Here is a 23,547-nt window from a genome sequence, read left to right as displayed (position 1 = left end):
ACAAGCCTATGAGGTAGGTACCAAAAAATATTTCCACTTAAAAATGTGCAAATTATGTAAAAGACAACTTAATCATATTGCCCAATAATAGATAGCTAGCAAGTTGTAGATCAGGATTCAAACTCAGATAATATGGGTGCAGAACCCTCACTCTTATCCACTAATCTATAAATGAAACTCTGATTTAAACAGTAATAATCATATTCCAATGTGAGTATTCATGTTCATATAACAGACACATCAGCTCACAAAATAATGAGAAAAAATTGTCTCTTGACTCTGATTACTTTCTTTGTACATTATTATTAGTATTTCAAAGTTTTGTACATTATTACTAGTATTTCAAAGATGTATATAATTAAATATGTAAGATTAATAACTAGAATTTGAAATATTATGATACCCATATATTTCCAAATAGGAATCTCATGTTTATTTTCATCCATAATTAACTGATTCTTACTTAACACCACAAGAAGCAATTTCTATAAAAACTGTGATAATGAGTATGTCATTTTTGAGAAAAATCTTTTAATGAAACAAAATGTTTCATCATTTAAATAACAAATATGTATGGAAGTGCTAGTTCATATAAATCATTCATGTGTCTAAGAAAGAATTCTAGATTAAAATCAAGTACTTTAAAAACCCTAGGGTGACATGCCTTAGTTTTAAGCAATTAGCTATAATGGCAGCCATCAGTGAAGATTTCTTAAATCTTAAAGATTTATATACAAATACTTAAAAAAAAAAACCACTTTGCAATACATATGATGCATGACCCAGAAAGAAATCTATTAAATTTAAACTTAGTTACAAAAATTTTAAATTCCTTATGTACTGTACATGAAACACAATTAAGCAGCTTAGTTTAACTCTATTTTAGCAAGTATTCTTTTCTGGATAACAAGATTTTTTAAAGATACTACCAATTGTGAGATTCTATTATCAATTTATTTAAATGTTTAATTGCATTTTAGTGATACATTCACATTACTAAATTAAAAGTAACTCTTTGAACTTAACGTATGACATGCTAGATAATACATTCAGAGATGAAAACCTAATATTGTTTGGATGGCTATTCACTGTTTCTTAATATGATGTTTACATTTTAATTTCTCTACTAAAAATTAAGATTTTCTGGTATGCATTCTCTTTTTTTATATCATTCCATTGAGAGGCTCTTTTGTAAGAAATTGCTTAAAATAAAAAGTGAAACTTGTGTGTACTCAATATTATTATTTAGAAAAAAGGATAAAAGCTTTATATAATAGAAAATATCAAGACATTAAATTCTGGGATACTATCCTCACTGTCACTTTACATCCTAATCTCATGAATTACGCTTCCATGAACTATGAGTCACATGTTGCTGAATTCTTCTGTAAACTATATAAAGAGGAAGCCACTTTACTTACACATATACATACACTTAAGAGCTTAAGCTCAGATATAAGGATTAAAAGATCACATGATATTCTATACAACATGTATACATACAAGTTTATACAAATAAATTCCAGTTAAGTAACTCCAGAATTTACAGAAGTACAATATTTTCTTTAAAAGGATATTTAAGAAATCTAAGTCTGAATCTCCTTTTTCATCAAGTTAGCCATCAGTACCAAATATAGAGAATGTTAAATCATGTTCAACAGATATATGCCACCTCAAAAGAAATTAGAAATTATTTTAATATGCTAGGAAAATCAATTTTTTTAAAAAAATTCACATTAAAAGTGCATTAATCTTTAATCAACACTGTTCATTTCAGTCTTTCTTACTTAATGGTTTGTTCTACAAATTTTGAAATTAATTAAAGCATAAGTCAAAACATTAAACTGCATTCTCTTGTGTCTGAAATACTTTTAAGAATCAGATACGATACTGTGAAAAGTCAGATGGTCACTTTTCAAATTATGAAAACACTTTTATGTCAGAAGATAATTATGCTGAAAATCCATGGTTTACAATAATCAACATTTCAAACTCCAAACTTATTTTCTGGCAATAACTGCTGCTCTGGGACCATCATTCAAAACATTCCTACTGAAGTGCATCCAACCACTGAGGGGAATTCACTTGCAGGAAGAGAAGGGTTGGTGGTGACAAGCCATAGATTTCAAAGTTATGATTGAAATAATTCTTAACGAGCATAAAAAATAATGTTTTATCATGAAATTTATGCATATTTTATATTCTATTAAGTAATGTTTAACACAGATGTCCCCAAAAAAATCAAAGTACAATAAACACCTCCAAAAGATACACCATACTTATTTCTAAAACTTTTAGTACCTCCTCTCATCTGTCATACTGCCATATATGCCAAACTAAAGAGCAGAAAGCTGAGATAATTTGGTAAAGCATTCATTCATTATACAGAAAAGAAATATGCATTTTGATATTTTAATCATGTAAAGTTTTAATTATATACTACATAGAAAATACTGTTTATTTTCCTGATTGATTCCACAGAACTTACTTCACTGTACAGAGATTTTCTAAAACTTAGAAAAGTAAATTACTAGTTAGGTTTGTCGTTTTTCACTCTTCAGGTTTTCAATTAATATAAAAGTATATAAATTTTCCATACATTTTTGTTTATCTTTTTAAAAATCAAGATAATTTCAACAAATCAATCTATTTTACCTACAAAATATAATGATAAGTACATGAGCTTTATAAATATTTTAATTGTACTTTCCTGTTGAACAGTCCCATACCTGCTATCATGTCATCTACAGCACTCATTTTCAGCAATACTTGTTCAATTAGCCCAACTTCTGTGCTAGTCTGTAAATTTCGAACACTTTTGCGTAGAATGGCCGTAAACATGCTCCATATTTCTGCTTGACATGTTACATCACAGTGCTCCAAAAGCTCTGTCATGCAAGTTATACTCTCAGCATCCTGGATAATAAAGTTCATTTCCAAATCAAATTCACCACCAACAAGCTGAAAGTAAACAGAAAGAAACATTAACTAGTGAGTTAACATAGGAGGTAATTTATAACAATGAAGTAAAACAACACCCAAAATTCAACTAGCGGAAAAAACAGCTTCACTAAAAATTTCAAATCTTCTGGTGTATAATTTTGATTCAAAGTTTAAGAACTGTAGATGTGAGAACTAAACCTACCAAACAGAAATCTGATTTTCACAAAGATAGAAAAAACAAAATCAGAATAATAAAGCAAACTTCAGCCTGTGATGACTGGGTGGGATTCAGGACAAATTCTTAAAAGAAAGGCGTGGCCTTTAAAAGTGATAATCAATAGAAAACACAGCGCTCACTAAGGAAAAATTTTAAGATGAAGTTTATTTTTTTATTTTTTTTAAGAGAGAGAGAATTTTTTTTAATATTTATTTTTTTAGTTCTCGGCGGACACAGCATCTTTGTTTGTATGTGGTGCTGAGGATCGAACCCGGGCTGCACACATGCCAAGCAAGCGCACTACCGCTTGAGCCACATCCCCAGCCTGAAGTTTAGTTTTTAAAAGATTAGGCTTCAAAAAGATGTCACAGGAAAAGAAAAAGCTGGGTCTAATCACCATATATAGATGAAGAAATATGAAACTGATACTAGCACAAATAACAATAAATGAAAATGATGAAATAAATATTAAAAAATGAATTGAGCACAGAAATATGCAAGGTCTTATAAAAGATGTCTTTTAAAAGCCAAAATGTGAAATGAGATAAAGAAAGTTAATTTAACAGAAGCATATCTTATTTGTAGCATTATGACAAATGAGTTGAGAGCTATTTCTGTCCCTAACAAATGCTACTTTATGTAGTGATAGACAAATACACAGAGTAAAATAATATAGTGATACTCTTTTACTATGTTGATCAAATTATACATGGATTATTATATTCATTTATAGGCATCATTCTTAAAGAACATTGACAAACTGGATATCCTCCTTTTAATCTAAAGAATGGAAAATTAGTAATAAAATAATAACCTTTTATGAAAACCTAAAATTTTGAATATAATAATTCATTTTTTAATTCAACAAGTGGTTTATTTGTTAACATCTAGAACTTACTGTTTTCAGAGCAATGATATATCAGTGGACAAGAAAAATTCTAAGGACTAACAGTATTAAATTTCACAAAGATGTACATGTATGTATGTACACTCTAAATTATTCCACAAAAATGGACATACAAGTTATAAAAAGCATAAAACAGAACATAAAATATAAGTAACTGAGAAAGAAGAAGCAAAGAAAAACCAAGATTAGAAACAGGCAGGAATTAAAATTAGGATCAAGAATTGAAATTAATTTCTATCAGTGAGGTATATACATATATGTAGATAGTAAGATATACACAGAAAAAAATAACAACAATACCACTATCTCACCTAATATGGCATTTAGCACTACTATAAGTGCTAAGCATCTATTAAAAAGCTATAAATTCTCTTCATCTTACAGATAAGGAATCACAGACAGAGTTACAATACCTTGAAAAGGATCAGAAAACAGGTAGTGGACCCAGGAACCAAATTCAAGAAATTTGTCTTCACATAAGCCCATACAGACAATAAAAATTTCATTTAACAATATATTAAAAATCTTCAAAATTAAACATTTTTCTCAAATTTTGAAATATTATACTCCATATATATTTTTCTCTGTTACAAATCCAAAATTCATCTTTATAAACAACTATTCCTTCTGCTAAATATTGACTTTGAACTGACCTAGATACCTTCTCTGATAAAAAGCTAGTTTCACTTCTATATCTGAAACAAATTCAACTACAACTATTTTTGGCTTATGGATGAAAATAGCTACAACAGTGATTAAAAGATTGGCTCAGAACTCAGACTTACTGGATTCAGATTCTGACTAAAACAGTCACTAGCTAGGAGACCTTAATGAATGAACTATTTCTGTAAGCCTCCTTACTCTATCTACAAAATAGGAATGAAAGTTTCTAACAGGACAGTTGTGAGGGTTAAATGTGATAATTGGGTTATAGTACTGAAGCACAATGGCAGACATATAGTTAGCATTCAATTAAGATTTGCTACTGTCTTTAGCAGCCCCATCTTCCAGGTAAAAAATGTAGTCATCTAATCTGATACACCTCTGAAGTACCAGGAAACTCGGCCAGCTTCAGTCTTGTTTCCTGCAAACACACATCTACTGTGAATCATGTTTCTCTTTCAGATACTACTTGGGTCTAAACCAACTCAAATATCACTTTTATCATGCCTGAAAACAAAAGAATTCCTATTTATTTATTATTATACAACAAAATGACTTGAGTCAACACTATCATGAATCTTTATAAACCACTTATTAGGTACTAAAAGAAGTTCTCAAAAAATAAATCACATGAAGTAATAAAAAGGGTTGAAAATCAATAATGTAGTACACTTAAGTAGAACTAAAGAACTAAAGTGAATAGATAATGACGGTTATATATATGAGCCTTTGAAAAAAAATGTGTAAAAATGTAAACACACTAAAAGAGGAGATCATTTAAGTATTTTTTAGACTGATCTCTTAATCCAGTCTTAACCTTGTTAGCAGAATGTGGTATAAGAAAGTGTCATTATAAAATATAATAGCAGAGATTGTCTCAACAGAAAGAAAAAAATCTGCTTTAAAAGGAATTTAATAATTAATTTTGAAATTCTAACAATCACGTTCTGATGAACACTACATTGCCATCTTTCACAGTCAAAAACAATGCCCCTTTTCTATACATCTTTTAATTACAAAAGAGTGTGGCTATGGTTCTCTGATTTCATGGTGAAAAATAGCAGAGATATTTATTGTAGATATAGACTTGTTTTCTCTAAAGAGGGTTAGTCTTTCTAGCTTTTATTACAATATTTCACACATTAGTATTAGAGACTAACTGTTGTATGACTATCTTTAAATATTAGACAAATAGTCTCCATTTTAATGAGTAGTTTTATAGTTTTATTAGCAATTAAAGCATGTAAGAAAAAGTAGAAACAGTTGACTTATTATTTAAACAATTCTCCATCTGAAAGACCTGTTAAAAAAAGGCATAATTGTCCTTATAGGAGAAAAGTGAAGATAAGTCAAGTTAAACAACATGAATGAGGTAAATGGCAGATTGAGGATTCCAATTTAGATTAGAAAAGACACTTTGTAATGAAGTCAGATGGGTAGACTTAAGGAAGCAAAAGAGATGACATGCTTATAGTAGCAATATGAAGGGCAAAATGAGGAAAGAATGATTTCAGTGGATAAGAAATGAAACATCTGTAGGAAGAAAAACTAATTTGTTCACAGTAGTTTCAGTAAGAAAGTAGATTTTGAATACTGCATTACAGGAGAATTCTCTCTCTCAAACACATACACAAAAACTAAAAAAGAAATGAAAAACAGCCTGAAAGTTAAAGAATGCAAGACAGTAAAGTCAAAAAAGCTAAATATCAATAACAACTCTTCTTAGAAAAGATATGTCAAATCACTATACCATAGCATAAAAGAAAACCCAGAAATCAATTGAAATTTCCATGAATTTTATGTGTCATCATGACACTCTATTGGCAGAGTTAAGGGTTTCCTTTTCCTCCAAGACTTGTACTGAAAATTCTAAAAGGCATTACCACTGTAAGAGAAGCAGTCCACAATGACTCAAGAGTCAGTCTTAAGTGAATTTATACAAAATAAATATAGATTAACTTTAACTTTTATTTACATGAAAGAAATAAAGTTTATTGAATTAAAACTTTGGAATATAATGTGACTGGGAAATACACTGCCAGAAAACACTAATTAATAACAAAGTATCTTGTTGATTTCCTTAAGTATAGAACCAAAGTTACTGAAATCTAAGGTTATTTAGTTAGGATAATATAGAATAATTCATCATTCATTAATTAAATAAAACTGAACAATCATTATTCAGTTGGATTTCTTAGCAATTTATTTACTTCAATAAAGTTTAAACTTAATAAACTGCTCATCACGCTCCAATTAACTCCCTAGTTTCTGCTTCCTCTACTTCCCCTTTTCTAATTACTGATAAAAGGTTTCTATAATGTCATTTTTCACTTCATGTAAAATTCTTTATATGCATTACTAGGAAGAGAATATATGCATAGCGTATTATTCTCCCTGAACCCTTGGATTTTTTAACTTCCAAATATCAGTTTACAAACCACTTCACCCAAAAGACCTTCCCAGAAAGAGGATCTTTTTCTGAACTTCCATGATAATCCATCTACATCATAGCAATCACTACATAATCTTATAGACTAAATATCTGTGCCCCTCAAAATTCATATGTTGAAGCTCTACCAGAAATGTAATATATCAGGAGACTTGTGCTTTAGGAGGTATGATGGAATTAATTTGCTTAGAAGAGGAGGTACAAAAATCAGAACTTTTTCTCTCTGTGTTGTGTGAAAACACAGTGCAAAGGCAGCTATCTATAAGCCAGGATGAGGGGCTATTTCATAGAATCAAATCTTACAGCACCTAGACTGCAGGACTTCTAAGCCTCCAGAACTACGAGAAATAAATGTCTGTGATTTAAGCCACTCAGTCTCTGGTATCTTGTTTTACCAGAATAAGTAAAAACACAAGACAACAGTTGTTCACAGATTTCTTCCTATCACCCACATTACAACAAGCTTCTACAGAACAAGGATTATTTCTTTCTTACTATCCATTTATATATATTACTAGTAAACTGCCAAGTATATATAAGTTATATATTCAATATTTAACTTACAAGGAGATGATAGCAGTATTAGAGGATAGGAAGACAGGAGGGAGAAATGCAGGCTTGAAAGCAGGTTCATTTCCATGTCTAGTCCCCAAGTCATTAGCCAGGCTTTACACAGCATTCTTGTTTGTTTGTTTGTTTTTGATCAACAGTTAATTACTACAATTGCCATATAAATTTTCTAATGCTCCAGAGATTAATGAAAAGACAGAAATGTTTTCTCAACCATGGTTATACTACTCAGTTGCCTTACTATTTCTTCTATTACTATTTGGAAAATGTGTTAAGGTTTCATGTAAGGTAATGAGGAAAAAATTCAGGAGATTCATACTCTTGCCTTCGTAGGGCACACTTTTTCTATTTAAGTAAGCTAATCATAATTTGTAGTTGTTAAACTAGGCTTAAGCATAGTTCTACTTTCAGATTCTTACTATTTCCATGTGAAATCAGTTCATAACATATTCCTTAGAAAAAGAAAGCTAGGAGTGACATCACCAAAAGAATGGCAGAGTGGGCTAGTCTAGGGCTATATAGATTCCCCAAAGCAACTAATAAGTTGGCCAAAAGTGTCAGGATCAACTTTAACAAATTCTGGAATCTAATAAAAAATGTACAACAACCAGAGAAATACTTGATGTATATGTTAATCAAATAGTTGATTAACATAGGAGTTAATGCTTTGTGTGAAATTTTAAATTACCTGTCTACCCATCCCATATATCTCAGATTGGAAACAGCCATAAGGATGGCAGCCTATACTCCAAATAAGGATTGTAAGTTCCAGAGGTGGCAATGTCAACCTTATTATCAAAGATTTATGTCTGTGTCTTCACCTGTCTGGCAACTGTCTCAAAGAGAGATGCAAAGAATTCCCTTTGTTTGACGCAACTGGGAGCATTCCCAGGGATGGGCCACTTGCTGAAAGCAGTTGAAGGCAAAAGTATTAGCTGCAGCCACCTGGGGCAACAGAGAGAGCTTCAAAGAAAGACATAATCAAAGTGACTAAAGGAGGTATGTGGGGTTATAAGGATTTTTAAAGCTCCTGTTATGGTTTATTTATTATATTACCCACCAACACCAAAAGCTTATGTGTTAATGCAAGAATGCTCAGAGATAAAATTATTAGATTCTGGGAACTATGAGCTAATCAGTGGATTAATCATTTCAATGGATTACTGAGTGCTAACAGTAGGCAGTTGGGGGGTGTATGGCTAAAGGAAGTAAATCACTGGGGACTTGCCTTTGGGATTTATATACTGTCCCTGGCACCTCACTTTCTCTCTCTCCTTCCTGGTTGTCATGGGTTGAGCAACCTTCCTCCAACATGTTCTTCTGCCATGATGTTTGACGTCTTCTTGGGCCCAGAGCAATGGAGCTAACCAAACAAGGACTAAACCTTTGAAACTGTGAGCCCAAAATAAACTTTTCCTCCTTTAAGTTATTCTTGACAGGTATTTTGGTCACAGCAACAAAAAAAAGCTGATTAACATAGCTTCCATATATACAGGGGAATTAAGACAGCCACATGCATGACCAAGGCAGGATCTACTCAAAAAAAGACCTAATAAGGACCTAAGCTTTCCCTTCTATATAGCCCTTAGGCTTTATGAGATGCGGAACCATCCTCAAAAATTAAGAAATTATTTTTATTTTCTTCCTTTTTCTTTTTTTGGTTTCAGAAATTTTAGTTAACTGTCAAAGCAAGTGACCACCAAACAGAACACGGACTTTAACAATAACACACAATAGAGAACTTGGACCTTATCATCATAATTTAGAGAAGTCACTAAACAAACAACAAACACAGGGGGAGAGAAGGATCTGATATGGAGAATTTCCATACTATAACATTCAAAATGCCCAGATTCCAGGGCTGGGTACGTATAGATCAGTAGTAGACCACTTGCCGAGCATGTGTGAAGCCCGGAATTCTATCTACTACACTGAGGGGGGGCGGGGGGGAGAAGGGGGGAGTCTAGTTCCCAACAAAATAATATAGGACATGCAAAGAAACAAGAAAGTATGGCCCATCTACCGGGAAAACTTAAACTTACAAGACTCAGAATTAAATCAACTATCTTAAATAGCTTCAAGACTAAAGGAAATCATGAACAAAGTAGAATGATGATGGACTGCAAACAAATTAGACTACAAAGTAACTACTAGTAGGTTACTATAATAATCTAACTAATAATAATGTAATAAAAGTCTGTAAAAAACTGAGGATGGCGAAGAAAATCAGACAATAAAACAGATTATTTAGAGATGATTTAAGCTTGAAAATGGGACATCTAGTTCATCTAATTCATCAATTCCACCTGCCACTATAACTCTTTCCAAACACAGATATCCGGGGGGGGGGGGGGGGGGGGGGGGGGGGAGGGAAGGAAGGAAGGAAGGAAGGAAGGAATTCCAGTGTTTTTCTAAAGATTAAATTCTTTAATAACATTCATAGTCTTCCAAGTTCCAACCTCACTCATCTTCCTAAATTCACCAATTTTATCTATGTCACTGTTATAGTCTAGATATTAGGTGTACCCCAAAAACTCACATGAGAGACAATTCGAGAACATACACAGGTGAAATGATTGAATTATGAAGCTTTAATCCAATCAGTGAATTAATCCCTATTAGGCAACTGAGTGATAATTGAAAGCAGGTAGGGTGTGGCTGGAGAAAGTGGGGCATGGAATATGCCTTTGGTTATATATTTTGTATCTGGTGAGTGGAGTCTCTCTGCTTTCTGGTCATCCTGTGAGCCATTTTCCTCTATCACATTTTTCCCACCATGATGCTCTATCTCACCCGGAGCCCCAAGGAATGGAGCCAGTTATCTACGGACAGAGACTTATGAAATATGAAATCATGAGCCCCAAATACAATTTTTGTCCTCTAACATTGTTCTTGTCAAATGTTTTAGTCACTGAGCAAAAAAGCTTACTGAAACAGAGACCAACATATAACTCTCACTTTTTCTTGCTTTTCTTCATGCTTTTACCTCCACATTGACAAATACATTTATATGTACACATAAACAATTACCCACATATTTTATACTTTTCTCAAAATAATAATCATTAGAGGTTCAACTTAAATTTTACCTCCTCAGTAAAGCCTTTTGAAAATTTCGTTTCAAAATTAAAAATACCTTCCCCTCAGATACCATAGCACTTTTGTATAATCTATGGTGGCTTAACTATATATGACATTTACTATAACTTACATACAGGGAAAATATAAAATAAAAAGAGATATAAAAGCCCTTTAAATTACAAGCCATTTAAGAATATAGTAAGCTGGACACAGTGGTGCATGCCTGTAATCCCAGCAGCTCAGGAGGCTGAGGCAGGAGGATCACGAGTTCAAAGTCAGGCGCAGCAATTTAGCGAGGTGCTACGCAGGTCAGCAAGACCCTGTCTCTACCTAAAATACAGAAAAGGGATGAGGATGTGGCTCAGTGATTAAGTGCCCCTGAGTAGTTCAATTCCTGGTTTAAAAAATATTTTTTTAAACAAGGAAATAGTGCAATTTCTCATCTCCTTAGACATCTAAATTAAGTGACTTTCATCATGCATTACATTGACAATGTTCCTTTCTAAAGAAATGCATTTCTCTTATCACAAAATTTCAGGGGAAATATTAAGCATGCCAACAAACCAGTATGCTTTCTTTTACTAGACAGTTAAAGTAATGTAAGCCACTGTATTATCCTTTTTTGCCTTGTCTGTCAGAAAGTTAAAGTTTAATTTAATAATCAAAATTTAATAATTACATATTTTTATTATCTCCTTTTCTTTTATGTTTTCCTACAAGCGTTTTGCTTCCTTAGTCTACGGTTATCTTGTACTATGAGTTGATGCAAATATTTTTAGAAATGGGTACAATCTAAATTATAAAAGGTACAATCTAAGTTATTAATTTCTGATAGGTGTTTTTTTTAAATAGGGCCATATATGTATGGAATTTTATAAAGAAATACATAAGTGGAAACAAGATAACTGAGAATCACCATTTTGTGAATGCTTGAATGCTGCTATAAATATTATCTATTGAGTAATTTACATATATAGCTCCCTTTAATTATCTAAATCTGTGCAATGAGGGTAATACATGAGGAAATGGGTGTTAATAGTAGTTGAATAAGCTATTGAATATTGCAAAGTTAGTCTCAGCATCACAATTTAAATCCATGTGTTTTCAACATCATAAAGAATAAGTATCATATGAAGGAAAGAAACATCAGGTTACATTTAGAGGCAAATCAATCAGGCTCCCTTCTGGCTTCTCAATCCAGATTGTAAAATCAAGTTTTCAAGATTTATCAAGCTCTAAATGAAAATAATTGCCAACCAAAATTGCTTTATCCAGCAAAGCCCTCTTTCAAATTCAAGGAGGAAATCAAAACTTACCATGACAAGTATAAGACTTCATGATCACCAAGCCAGCACTACAAAGAATACTCAAAAAAAAAAAAAAAAAAAAAAGATTATGGCACACAGAGGAACCCAAAAACAAATCCCAAAGCTTCCAGATACATAAATATCAAAGAAGAGAGTAATCTTCTAAATGGGAATCAAGGCAGAATTAAGTATACCAAAAAATCAAAATGGCAGGAAATAACAAATACATAGAGATACCAAAATAGAATGTAATGGACTCAACTCCCCAATTACAAGACAAAGATTGTCAGAATGGATCAAAAAAACAACATCCAACTATATGCTGTATGCAAGAAACTCATTTCATAGGCAAACACACTCATGAGCTGAAGATAAAAGAAAAAAATTAGTCCACACAAACAGCCTCAAATCAAGCAGTAGTAGCTATTCTTGTTTCTGACAGAGCCAATTTCAAGCAAAAATTAATCAGAAGAGACAAAGAAGGCAACTATATCCTGATAAAGGGAACAACCCAACAAGAAGATATAATGACAGTAAATATATATATACATATATATATGCTCCAAATATCAGTGTACCGATTTCATTTAAAAAATTACTAATATGAATTGTAATGCATTGTTGTCATATATAACAAATTTTTAAAAATTACTCTTTTACATTAAATCTAAAATACAACCAATATAATAATCCTAGGTGATTTCAACACATACTTATCACCTATAGGCTAGTCATTAAAACATAAAATCAATAAAGAATATTTCCATCCAAAATAATACAATAACTCAAATGAACCTAATAGATAGCTACAGAATGTTTTACCACAGACAGCTGAATTTATCTTCTTCCAACTAGCTCATGGAACCTTTGCCAAAATAGACAATATTCTCAGAATGTCTTAGAAAATACAAAAAAAAAAAAAAATTATATAATCCCCAAATATCCTATCAGATCATAATAGAATGAAACTATAAGTAAATAGCAATAACAATAATAGAAACCACATGGAAATTGAACAATATTCTTTTAAATGAGGAATGGATCAAAGAAGGAATGAGAAAAGAAATTCTTAGAAACAATTGAAAACAGAGACAAAATGTATCAAAATCTCTGGGACAGAGAAATGATGGGAGAGGAGGGGAGGAGTAGGGGGGATAGGAAGGGCAGCAGAATAGAATAGACATTATGATTGATGTATGTGCATTCAATGTATGTATTATATGTCAAAATACGTTCTGCTGTCATGTATGACTAAAAAAAATAAAAATAAATCGTATGAAAAAAAATCTCTGGGACAGTAGGAAAGATGTTCTAAGAGGAAAATTTATAGGACTGAGTGCCTACATCAAAAAAATAGATCTCAAACCAATAAGTTTATGCTCCACCTCAAGGCCTTAGAAAACGAAGAATAAACTAATTCCAAAATCAGTAGAAGACCCAAAATGATTAAGATGAGCAAAATTAATGGAACTGGGGGGCAAAAATACACAGGATCAATACAAAGAAGAGTTGGTTCTTTGAAAAGATATATAAGGTTGATAAACTGTTAGCCAAGCTAACCAAAACAAAGAGAAAAGACCTAAATCATCAAAATTAGAGATGACAAAAGAGATATCAACAAAAATACTTCTGAAACCCAGGGGATAATTACGAATTATTTTCAAAATTTATACACTAATATATCAGAAAATCTAGAAGTTCCTGACAAATTTCTAGACATATATGTTCTATGCAAATTGAACCAGAAATATATAGAAAACTTAAATAAACCAATATATACTAATGAAATTGAAATAGCAATTAAAAAGAAAAGTCAAGGACCAGATGGATTACCAGCTGAGTTCTAATGGCTCTTTGAAGAAAACAAACAAATCTTCTTAAATTATTCCATGAAATTGAAAGGTAAGGAACATACCCATTCTATGAAGCCAGTATAACCCTGACACAAAACTAGACAAAGATACATCAATGACATAAAACTATAGACCTATAACATGAACATAGATGTAAAAATCCTTAAAAAAATATAAGCAAACCACATTCAAAAACACATCAAGAAGATAATGCCTCAAGATCAAGTGGGTTTCATCTCAGGGACGCAAGGTTGGTTCAACATACAAATCAATAAATGTAATTCATCACTTAAACAGAATTAAGAAGAAGAATCACATGATCATATCAAAAGATGCAGAAAGGCCTTTGATAAAATCCAGAACCCATTTATGTTAAAAACACTGGAGAAGCTAGGGATAGAAGGAAATTACCTCAACTATCTATGACAAACCAAAACTAACACCATACTGAATGGAGAAAAACTGAAAACATTTCCTATAAAATTAGGAAAAAAGATAAGATGTCCACTCTCACCACTTCTCTTCAACAAAGTTTTCAAAACACTAACCAGGGTAATCAAACAAGAGAACAAAATTAAAGGGATGTAAATAGGAAAATAAAAAGTCAAATTACCTCTGTTTGCTGATGATGTGATCCTATACCTAAAAGACCCAAAAATTTCTACCAGAAAACATCTAGAACTGATAAATGAATTTAGCAAAGTAGCAGGATATAAGACCTATACCTATAAATCAACAGCTTTCCTATATTCAAACACTGACTCTGCTAATTAGAAAGTAGGAAAACCATCCCAGGCACAATAACCTGAAAAGAAAAAATAATATTCAGTAATTAATCTAACCAAGTAGGTGAAAAATCTCTACAATGAAAATTACAGAACAATGAAAACATAAATTGAAGAAGACTTTGGAAGATGAAAAGATAACCCACAATGTTGGATAGATACCAAAATGACCAAACTATCAAAAGCAATATACATATTCAATGTAATTTCCATTAGTGTACCAATGACATTATCCACAGAATTAGAAAAAAACGATCCTTAAATTCATTTGGACATATAAAAAATACAGAACAGCAAAAGCAATACTGAGCAAGAAGAGTGATTCAGATCACAATATCTAATCTGAAATTATACTACAGACCTATGGTAACAAAAACAGCATGGTATTGGCATCAAATGGGCATGAACACCAATTGAACAGAATAGAGACACAGAAAAAACCACATACTTACAGCCATATGACAATTAACAAAGGTGCCAAAATGTTTGCTGGAGAAATGGTAGCATTTTAACAAATGGTGCTGGAAAAAACTGAATAGTTATATGTAGAAGAATGAAACTAGATCCCTCTTTCTCACCTTTTTATACAAAAGTCAAATAAATCAAAATGAATTAAATAAAGACTTAGGAATTGGACCAGAAACCTTGCATCTTTTAAAAGAAAATACAGGGTCAACACTATAATCATCTTGGTGTTGTCACTGACTTATTTAACCAGACCCCTTAAAACTCAAAAAATGAAACCAAGAATTAGTGGGATTCCAGCAAGTCAAAAACCTTTTGCACATCAAAGGAAATAATTAAGAATGTGAAGAGAGAGCCTATAAAATGGGGGAAAAAATCTCTGCTAGCTGCTTAACAGGGGATTAATATTCAAAATATATAAAGAACTCAAAAACAACAAATACCCTAATCAATAAATGGACAACAGACATTTCTCAAAATAAGAAACACAATGGCCAACAAATACATGAAAAAAATATTCAACATTCCTTGTAATCAGGGAAATACAAATCAAAACTACACTATGGCCAGTTATCATGGCACATGCCAATAATCCCAAGACTGAGGCAGGAGGATCACAAATTTAAAGCCAGAATCAGCAACTTAGTGAGGCCCTAAGCAACTGAAGGAGACCCTGTCTCTAAATAAACTTTAAAAAAAAGAAAAAAGTGGGGCAGTGGGGCCTGGATATGTGGCTCAGTGGTAAAGCATCCTGGGTTCAATCCCCAATACCAAAAAAAAAAAAAGAAAGAAAGAAAACTACACTATGATTTCATCACTCCAGTTAAAAAGGCAATTATCAAAAACACAAATAATAATAAATGCTGGTGAGGATGTGGGGGAAAAGTTTTACTCCTATATTGTTGGTGGGACTTCACATTAGTACTACCACTATGGAAAGCAATATGGAGATTCCTCAAAAAACTAGGAATGGAACTACCATATGACCCATCTTTCCACTCCTTGGTAATTATCCAAAAGAACTAAAATGAGCATACTATAGCCACACAATCACATCAGTGTTTATATTATCAGTAATCACAATATCTGAATTAGGGAATCAACCCAGATGCCTTTCAACAGATGAATGGATTAAAAAATTGTAGTATATATACACAAAGGAATTTCACCCAGCCATGAAAAATGAAATTGTGGCATTTTCTGGTAAGTAAACGGAAATGGAAAACATCATGATAATTCAAATAAGCCAGTCTCAAAAACTCAAGTGTCAAATGTTTTCTCTCACATGTGGAAGGTACAGAAAAACAAAGGAAGCCAGGCAGGTGGTGCACACCTGTAATCCCAGCAGCTTGGGAGGCTGAGGCAGGAGGAAGCCCAGTTTCAAAGTTAGCCACAGCAACTCAGCAAGACCCTGTCTCTAAATAAAATATTATAAAAAAATATCTGGGGATGTGGCTCAGTGGTTAAGCTCCCCTGGGTTCAATCCCTGGTACCAAAAATAAAAAATAAAATAAAGGAGAGGCAGAGGGGAGGATCAGACAGCAAAAAGATATAGGAAAGATCAGTAGAATACAAAGAAGAGATGGAGAGGGAAGAAGGGATGAGAATAGGAAAGAAATGCAGAATTAACTTTAAAAAACCATTCTATGTAAATATATAAATATTTAATATAAATGTAAATTTCACCATTTTGTATAAGAATCAATCAAAAATAAATAATATATGAGTGAAAGGAAGATCAGTAGAGGAAGGAGAATGGGGTGAGGAAGGAAGGTTCGAAAACAGAAGGAAATATGAATTGAAATCAAACTCTATGTATGTGCAAATTTGTCAAGATGAAGCCAACTAGTATGTATAACTATAACGCTGTAATATAAAAAAATACCCCAGAAAGACCAAGCCCCAAAACACATATATATACTTCTACTAGTCATATAACCTCCAAGCTCTGTGGTTAAACATTAGCATACATGATAAATGATTTTTAGATAATTGTTTAATAAAACGCACAAAAAATTATAATTTAGGCACAGACATAATAAAATTAAAGATCCTGAGAAAGGCAAGCTGAACAGGAAATTACTTGTTTGTTTCCTATTTATTTTATACTAGTCCTCTCTACAAGTAATTCCTATTGCCAATCTTTCTATGGTATAAGAAATAACTATGCCCAAGAGTATAACAAATGCTGCTACAAATACAATCCATAAACCTCTAGAGAAGAGAGATGAAAACAAAGGGAGTGGCTATAACACAATAAGTGCCAACTTCAAAACATATCTTTAAAATATATTTAAAGCAATATGCAGTATACCAAAGCCACTATACCCATTTTATAACTATTTTAACAAAAGCTGACTATGATAACAGATAAAACAATGGATGATAACACAGATATATAACTGACTATAAAGCAGATGTAATAAGTACACTTAGCTGCTAGCAGCCAATTCAACAAGTAAAATGGAAAGTCTTAACTGCCAAACAATTATATCTGTTTAAATTCTAATTCATAGTTTAACAGTGAAAATCCTGATAATAAATCCACTTAATAAATAAAAGCAAAATAAAAACTTTACAAGTGAATAAAAACTAAGAAAACCCATTGTTCACAGACTTTTACTTCAAAAAATATAAGCTAGTTCTTCAGACATATAAGTAAGTTTTTCAGGCAGTAGGGAAATGATGGAAATTTCAATCCACACAAAAAAACCAAAGGGCATCAGAATTGGTAAGGAGATTATTGAATACAAAATACTTTTCTCTCATATTTAAATGTTTAAAACATAACTGTCTAAAGCATAAAATAACAACAATGCATCTACTCTCTTCCACTGCAACAGATGATCTTTTCAGAATAAAAAGGGGATAATGTCACTCCTCTAGTCTAAAGTCTTTCAATGGTTTTTCAGTGCTCTTGTAACTAAATCCAACTGTGTAAGGAATATTTTCAAATGTACAAATAATAGATAACCAAAGATCAGATAAGAAAAACTAATAGTGTCTATATTCTATTTTTACCTGAATGTCAAAATTCAGTTATAACTATACCTGCTCATTTTGAAAGGATAAATAAAATCTGTACAAATAAATCAGTGGTATTCATATGGTTAGGCAAATAAGTTTATATAGAATTTGTCCAACAGAACATTTTTATAATAAGCATATAACTCTCAATTGTATAGAAAAGGTTTAAATGTAAAATTTAAATGTTTAGTAAAATATTTGTATAGTTACATGTAAACTTTCTAATGTTGATTTTGAGGTTTATTTTCTCATGATTTTTGTTTTTGCTGGTCACATGAGTTGAATTAAATAAACTTTCACTATTATATTGCTTAACATGACCACTTAGTTGTATAGAGTAAAATAATGCTTTACTTCAAATAAAAGTAAAAACTAATATTGAGAAGAGTTCAAAGTAGTCACAGTTACTGTTTGTTAGCTTTGGGTTTTTTAATGATTCCTGGGTTTAAATTCAGAAGCTCATGTATCTCCTGAACATATGGATCATATTACAAAAGTAAACAAAAATAAATATCTACCTTTTTTAAAGTAATTTTTCTGCTCGTATGAGACAAGTACAATAAAAAGCTTATCTGTGGAAGGAAATTAAAATAAGTTAAAAGGAATAGGAAGTAATCATTTTTACTTTAAGTTTCATTGTCAAGTTTGTTATTTATGTCTTCCAGGATTTTATTTTGCAATTCTGGAGTTCAAGGGGAAAAAAAAACCCTATTTGTATGTATAACTGGATTCATTAAACAAAATAAACAGATGTTTAAGTTTATTAATCCAAATCCAATATCCAGGATATTGGTAGCTCAGATAATGCCTAAAACATCTCACTTCTCTGTACCTTTCTTTAGAACTTCCCTTCCCAAGGAAATAACAAAAATTTTATATTATGGATGAAAAATCAAAACAAAAAACTTAAAACCAAATATGATTAACTAAATCTAAGAGTTGCCTTTTAACAGTAAAGAATTCATTCATATATATATATATATATATATATATATATATATATATATATATATAAAATAATATGTACCATAGTCCTCAAACTTCAACTTCTTGAAAAAGTACTAGCACTGTTATGTAAGGCATTGTTTAAAAGGGTGGATGGGGGAAAAAAGAAAAGAAAAAGTTACTGTATCTCCTTAAAAAGAAAATCTTTTCCTTCCTACCCATTTGACCCCATCATAAAAAAAAAAAAAAAAACTGATACTTTGGAGTCTTTTTCTCAATTCCAACTTTCAAGCCCTAATACTTCTACATTACTCAGATAGCTCAGATTCAAACCTTCATTTTCCCTAGCTTCCCAACCAAACAGTTTGAAAATCCCTACTTTTTTTGGCTCCTAACAAAATCTTCCTACTTCAAATCATAACTGCAGAATTCATCTTCGTAAGTAAAAAAATTTAGATCATAATATTCAGCTTCTCAATAGCCTTACTATTAAATGAATTATTATTTATTTTCTCATCTCCATTATCTGAATTATTTGAATTTATTACCTGAAATCTGACAATTAGCTTCTCACAGAAGTACAAATCAGGGCCAAAAAGGTAAAAGAGAAAAAAAAAATCCTGCTTCTACATCAAGAGTCCTCTAAAATCTTTGTGCAAAAGTACATTACCTCAGTGTGCTAGGTATTATCAGTTTACTTCTGCTCTAATCCTATTTCCACATCCAAAAATAATAATAATAATAATAATAATAATAATAATAATGGAGTAAGCCAAATTATATAATTGCTAAGATTTTTCTGGCACTATAAAGTCTAATGAAAAGACAACTGTGAGGTATGTCAATAACAAATTCAGAATTTGAAGACCCAAAATAGGTTAAAAAAATTAATATCGCAAGTGTAGCACAAATAGAAAAGATTACCTGATGAGGTAAAGGCAAAAAAAAAATTTACTCATTCACAGAAAGAAATTTAAAAAGATATCTGGAACAATAAAACATTACTCTCTGATTATTACAACTCACAGAAAACACCTGACATGAAAAGAAAAGTCTTGGAAATAACAACGAGGGCAAGAATATAACTTCCTTAAAATACTGTATTATTTATATACTTATGAGAAAGAACTTAAAAAAAATTCTTATTCTAAAAGGCTTTCATTAGAAAACAACAAAGAATAAAAATAAGCCCAAGTATTTAACTCAGGAAATTGGGAAAATTTTTATAAGAAAATGATTAAATTATAAGAAACTGTACATATTAAAGTAGAAATTAATGGATTAGAAAATTTAAAAATTAGAGAATTGGTAAGTAAATCCATAAAGTAACTCACAGAAGAAAAAAGAATGGCATATGACCCTGAAACAAAAAAAAAGACTTTGAAAATTAAGTGAGATTTTAGCAAACAAGTAGTCTTTTCTTATATGGCATGTTTACTCTGTGCTATAAATTAATATAGGGGGGAAAAAAGGAACTAAAATGTGTTTCAAAGTGCATCTCTGAAAGATATCTTGTGGACTTAGACATCTTTTTATCTTTACATTTTTCCCTATTCCATACACTTTCTAAAGAGAGAATCTTTTACTTTTATGATCAGAGAAAAAAATACATTTCTGTGGCAGGGGTAAAGGAAGCAGGTATAACTCTCAGTGTCTAGGGTTATATATAAATACTAGACTATAAACTCCTAGAAGAGAGGGCTACAATTGTCTTACTTAATCTATGAGCACCTATATAGTATGCACTGAAATAATTTAAACTATTTTGTATCTAACAAATAAATATTTAATACAGTTTGGGTAGTGTCAGTATAGTACTTAAAAGCAGGTTTAAAATAAAATTTATATACTCATTTTTCAATCTTCTACTTCTTATATAGATGCTACCTATCCAACAAAAGAATTCTTGCAAAATTCTTCCATGAAAATAACTATTCCTAAGGTACAAAATCAGCAGCAAACTTAATGCCATTCAATTTTCAACCCCTATTTCCCTTCCTTTAGAAATCCCTTCCTTATATAATATCTCTTTTTTCAATAACAAGGAAATTTATCAAGTTCTCAATCAGAAACTAAAGCTAATTAAAAAGAAGATGATGTAATCCAGAAAGTTACTAATTAAGGTTGATGCCAGGAAGAAAGAGAATTCACTGTCACAAGGCTAAATAACAACTGTTTTATTTTCAAATAAAATGGCAAAAAATTTTACTGACCTACAAGTGATCTCCATAGTGGCACAAATCTTTGGAATAAAGCTAATTTAGAAATAAATCCCAACTCTGCCACTAAGTAATATTCATAACTTGACTATAGCTTTTTAAACACCACCTATATCAATCAAAGGTAACTAGATGACTAAAGAAACAACTTCATGTAAAGTACGCCAAAGTGACTGAATTGCTATATAGTTACTGAATCTCTATATGTTCCCTTATTTTCTTGGATGAGATGGGAAGCCAGAATAAAATAAGGAGGAAATTTTACAGGTTCACATGGAAAAAATATATAAATGACATGTAATTAATATTATTAAATATCAGAGCAACATCATCTGAAATTGCCAAAACTTTTCAGATACTAAAAAACATATGGTTTTGATTTTGATTTTAGTAAAACATATATACACATGAAACATTTCATATATAGGTATAGCAACAATTTATTTTATCTTAAAGCCATTATAGCATAAGTATGAAGGATTAAGCCTAAATAAAATATCAACTAGCCTAAAAATAATAATCCCTGAAATTAATAAACATACTCAAACTCAAATTCCATAATATGTATTTAGAAATTTTCGGGAGTATTAAGATTAGTAAGAAGTTCAAATGTGAATTCCCAATTATGGACATTACTTCTGTCTTCCTTGATCTATAACTGTAAACGAGGTACAGAACTCAATTCCCAAAAAAATTATGCTAACAAAATTTGCATTTTAGTGTCATTTATGTCAACTAATGTAATATATTTATAAGTAATTAAATATTATATCAATATAGGATCTATAACACTGGTTTTTACTGTTGGAAAATCCACAGCAAATAACAGCTATAATTTAAATGACATTCATGGTGTAGTAGCCAGTTACTTATTCATATAAAATAAAAAGTTTTGAGATGGATCTAATTAAATGTTTTCAATTTATAGATTGAGATGGTGAAATTATCTCACTACCATACTATATCTCCTCAGTCTATTTACCTTTCATATGACTGTTTTACAGCTTTTCTGCTTAAACTTCCTAGATCTCCTCTCCCATCCTTACTTTAGTGATGACTAGCTTCCTTTTGCATTAACCAAAAGGCAGTTAAAAGCCAACTTTGACATGTTTTATCTCACTAACCCTTCAGGCTTGCTTACCCACATAATCTACTTCTCCTTTTCTTTTGATGAAATATCCAGGCTGGGCTGGGGCTATGGCTCAGCAGTAGCATACTTGCCTGGCAAACCCAGTGGTTTGATTCTCAGCACCACATATAAATAAATAAAATAAACATCTATCAACAACTAAAAAAAAAAAAAATTTTTTTTAAAAAGAAAGAAATATCCAGGCTACCACAGAGAGCCCGACCTTCTACCTATGCCCCTCTACATCACATGCCCTTTCTCCTCCTAGAGAAAATGACTACAGGAAGTGTTACTGACCTCTGCAAATCTGCATTATCAGTAGCTAAATCATTCCTTATCAGCATGTAAACACAAAATCTAATCATTCCCACCCCAAAAATATTTGTTATTGTACTTCCTTCTTCATCTTCTAACACACTTCTCTATTCTTCTTCATTGAATTCTCCTCATTCCCTAGACTTAGGAAATATCAATTGCCCCTGGATCCAGTTCTTGGATTTCTTCTCTATCCATTTTCACTCCTAGACCATCCAATTCAATCCCGATTTTTTGATACCAATTATTCACTACTGACTCAAAAATGTACATCTTCACCTCAGACCATTTGCAGCCTTATATATCTAAATGAATTCTTGTCATCTCCTCTTAGACGAGTAACAGGCATCTAAAACTTAATAAACTTCTGATTTACTAGTACCACCCCAAATTGGATCCTCTAGCAAACCTTCCAGTCTCAATCAATGACAATTCCATCCTTATACTCAGGCCAAAAACATCAGAATCTTCCTTAACTCCTCCCTCATACCCCCACATCCAAATGTCTAGCAAATTAGATTATCTGTACCTTCAGAGTATAACCAAAATCTAATCAGTTTGTTCTACCTATACAATTACCACTTGATCTGAAGGAGTATCTCTTGCCTGGGTTACTAAGCAGATCATGTTTCCACTCTGCTCCAAACACTACTGTGGCTTTCCAACTCAGTT

General features: G+C 31.5%; 1 protein-coding gene across 7 annotated transcripts in view; it reads right to left on the bottom strand.

The window, feature by feature from the left end:
* The window catches only part of Nbea (neurobeachin), a 651,894-nt gene that overhangs the window by 573,324 nt on the left and 55,023 nt on the right, over positions 1 to 23,547 (bottom strand). For all 7 annotated transcript variants that reach the window (XM_058582531.1, XM_058582532.1, XM_058582533.1 and 4 more), the window contains exon 2: positions 2,730 to 2,961. In XM_058582531.1, coding sequence (XP_058438514.1) covers positions 2,730 to 2,961 — 232 coding nt within the window. The remainder of the gene's footprint in view (positions 1 to 2,729; positions 2,962 to 23,547) is intronic.

The sequence above is a fragment of the Marmota monax genome, unplaced genomic scaffold (genome assembly GCF_021218885.2).
Source record: "Marmota monax isolate L192 unplaced genomic scaffold, Marmota_monax_Labrador192_F-V1.1 WCK01_AAM20220418_F8-fsc00011, whole genome shotgun sequence".
NCBI classification, from domain to species: Eukaryota; Metazoa; Chordata; class Mammalia; order Rodentia; family Sciuridae; genus Marmota; species Marmota monax.
The sequence above is the reverse complement of the archived record's forward strand: the minus strand, read 5'-3'. Positions and strand labels throughout refer to the sequence as shown.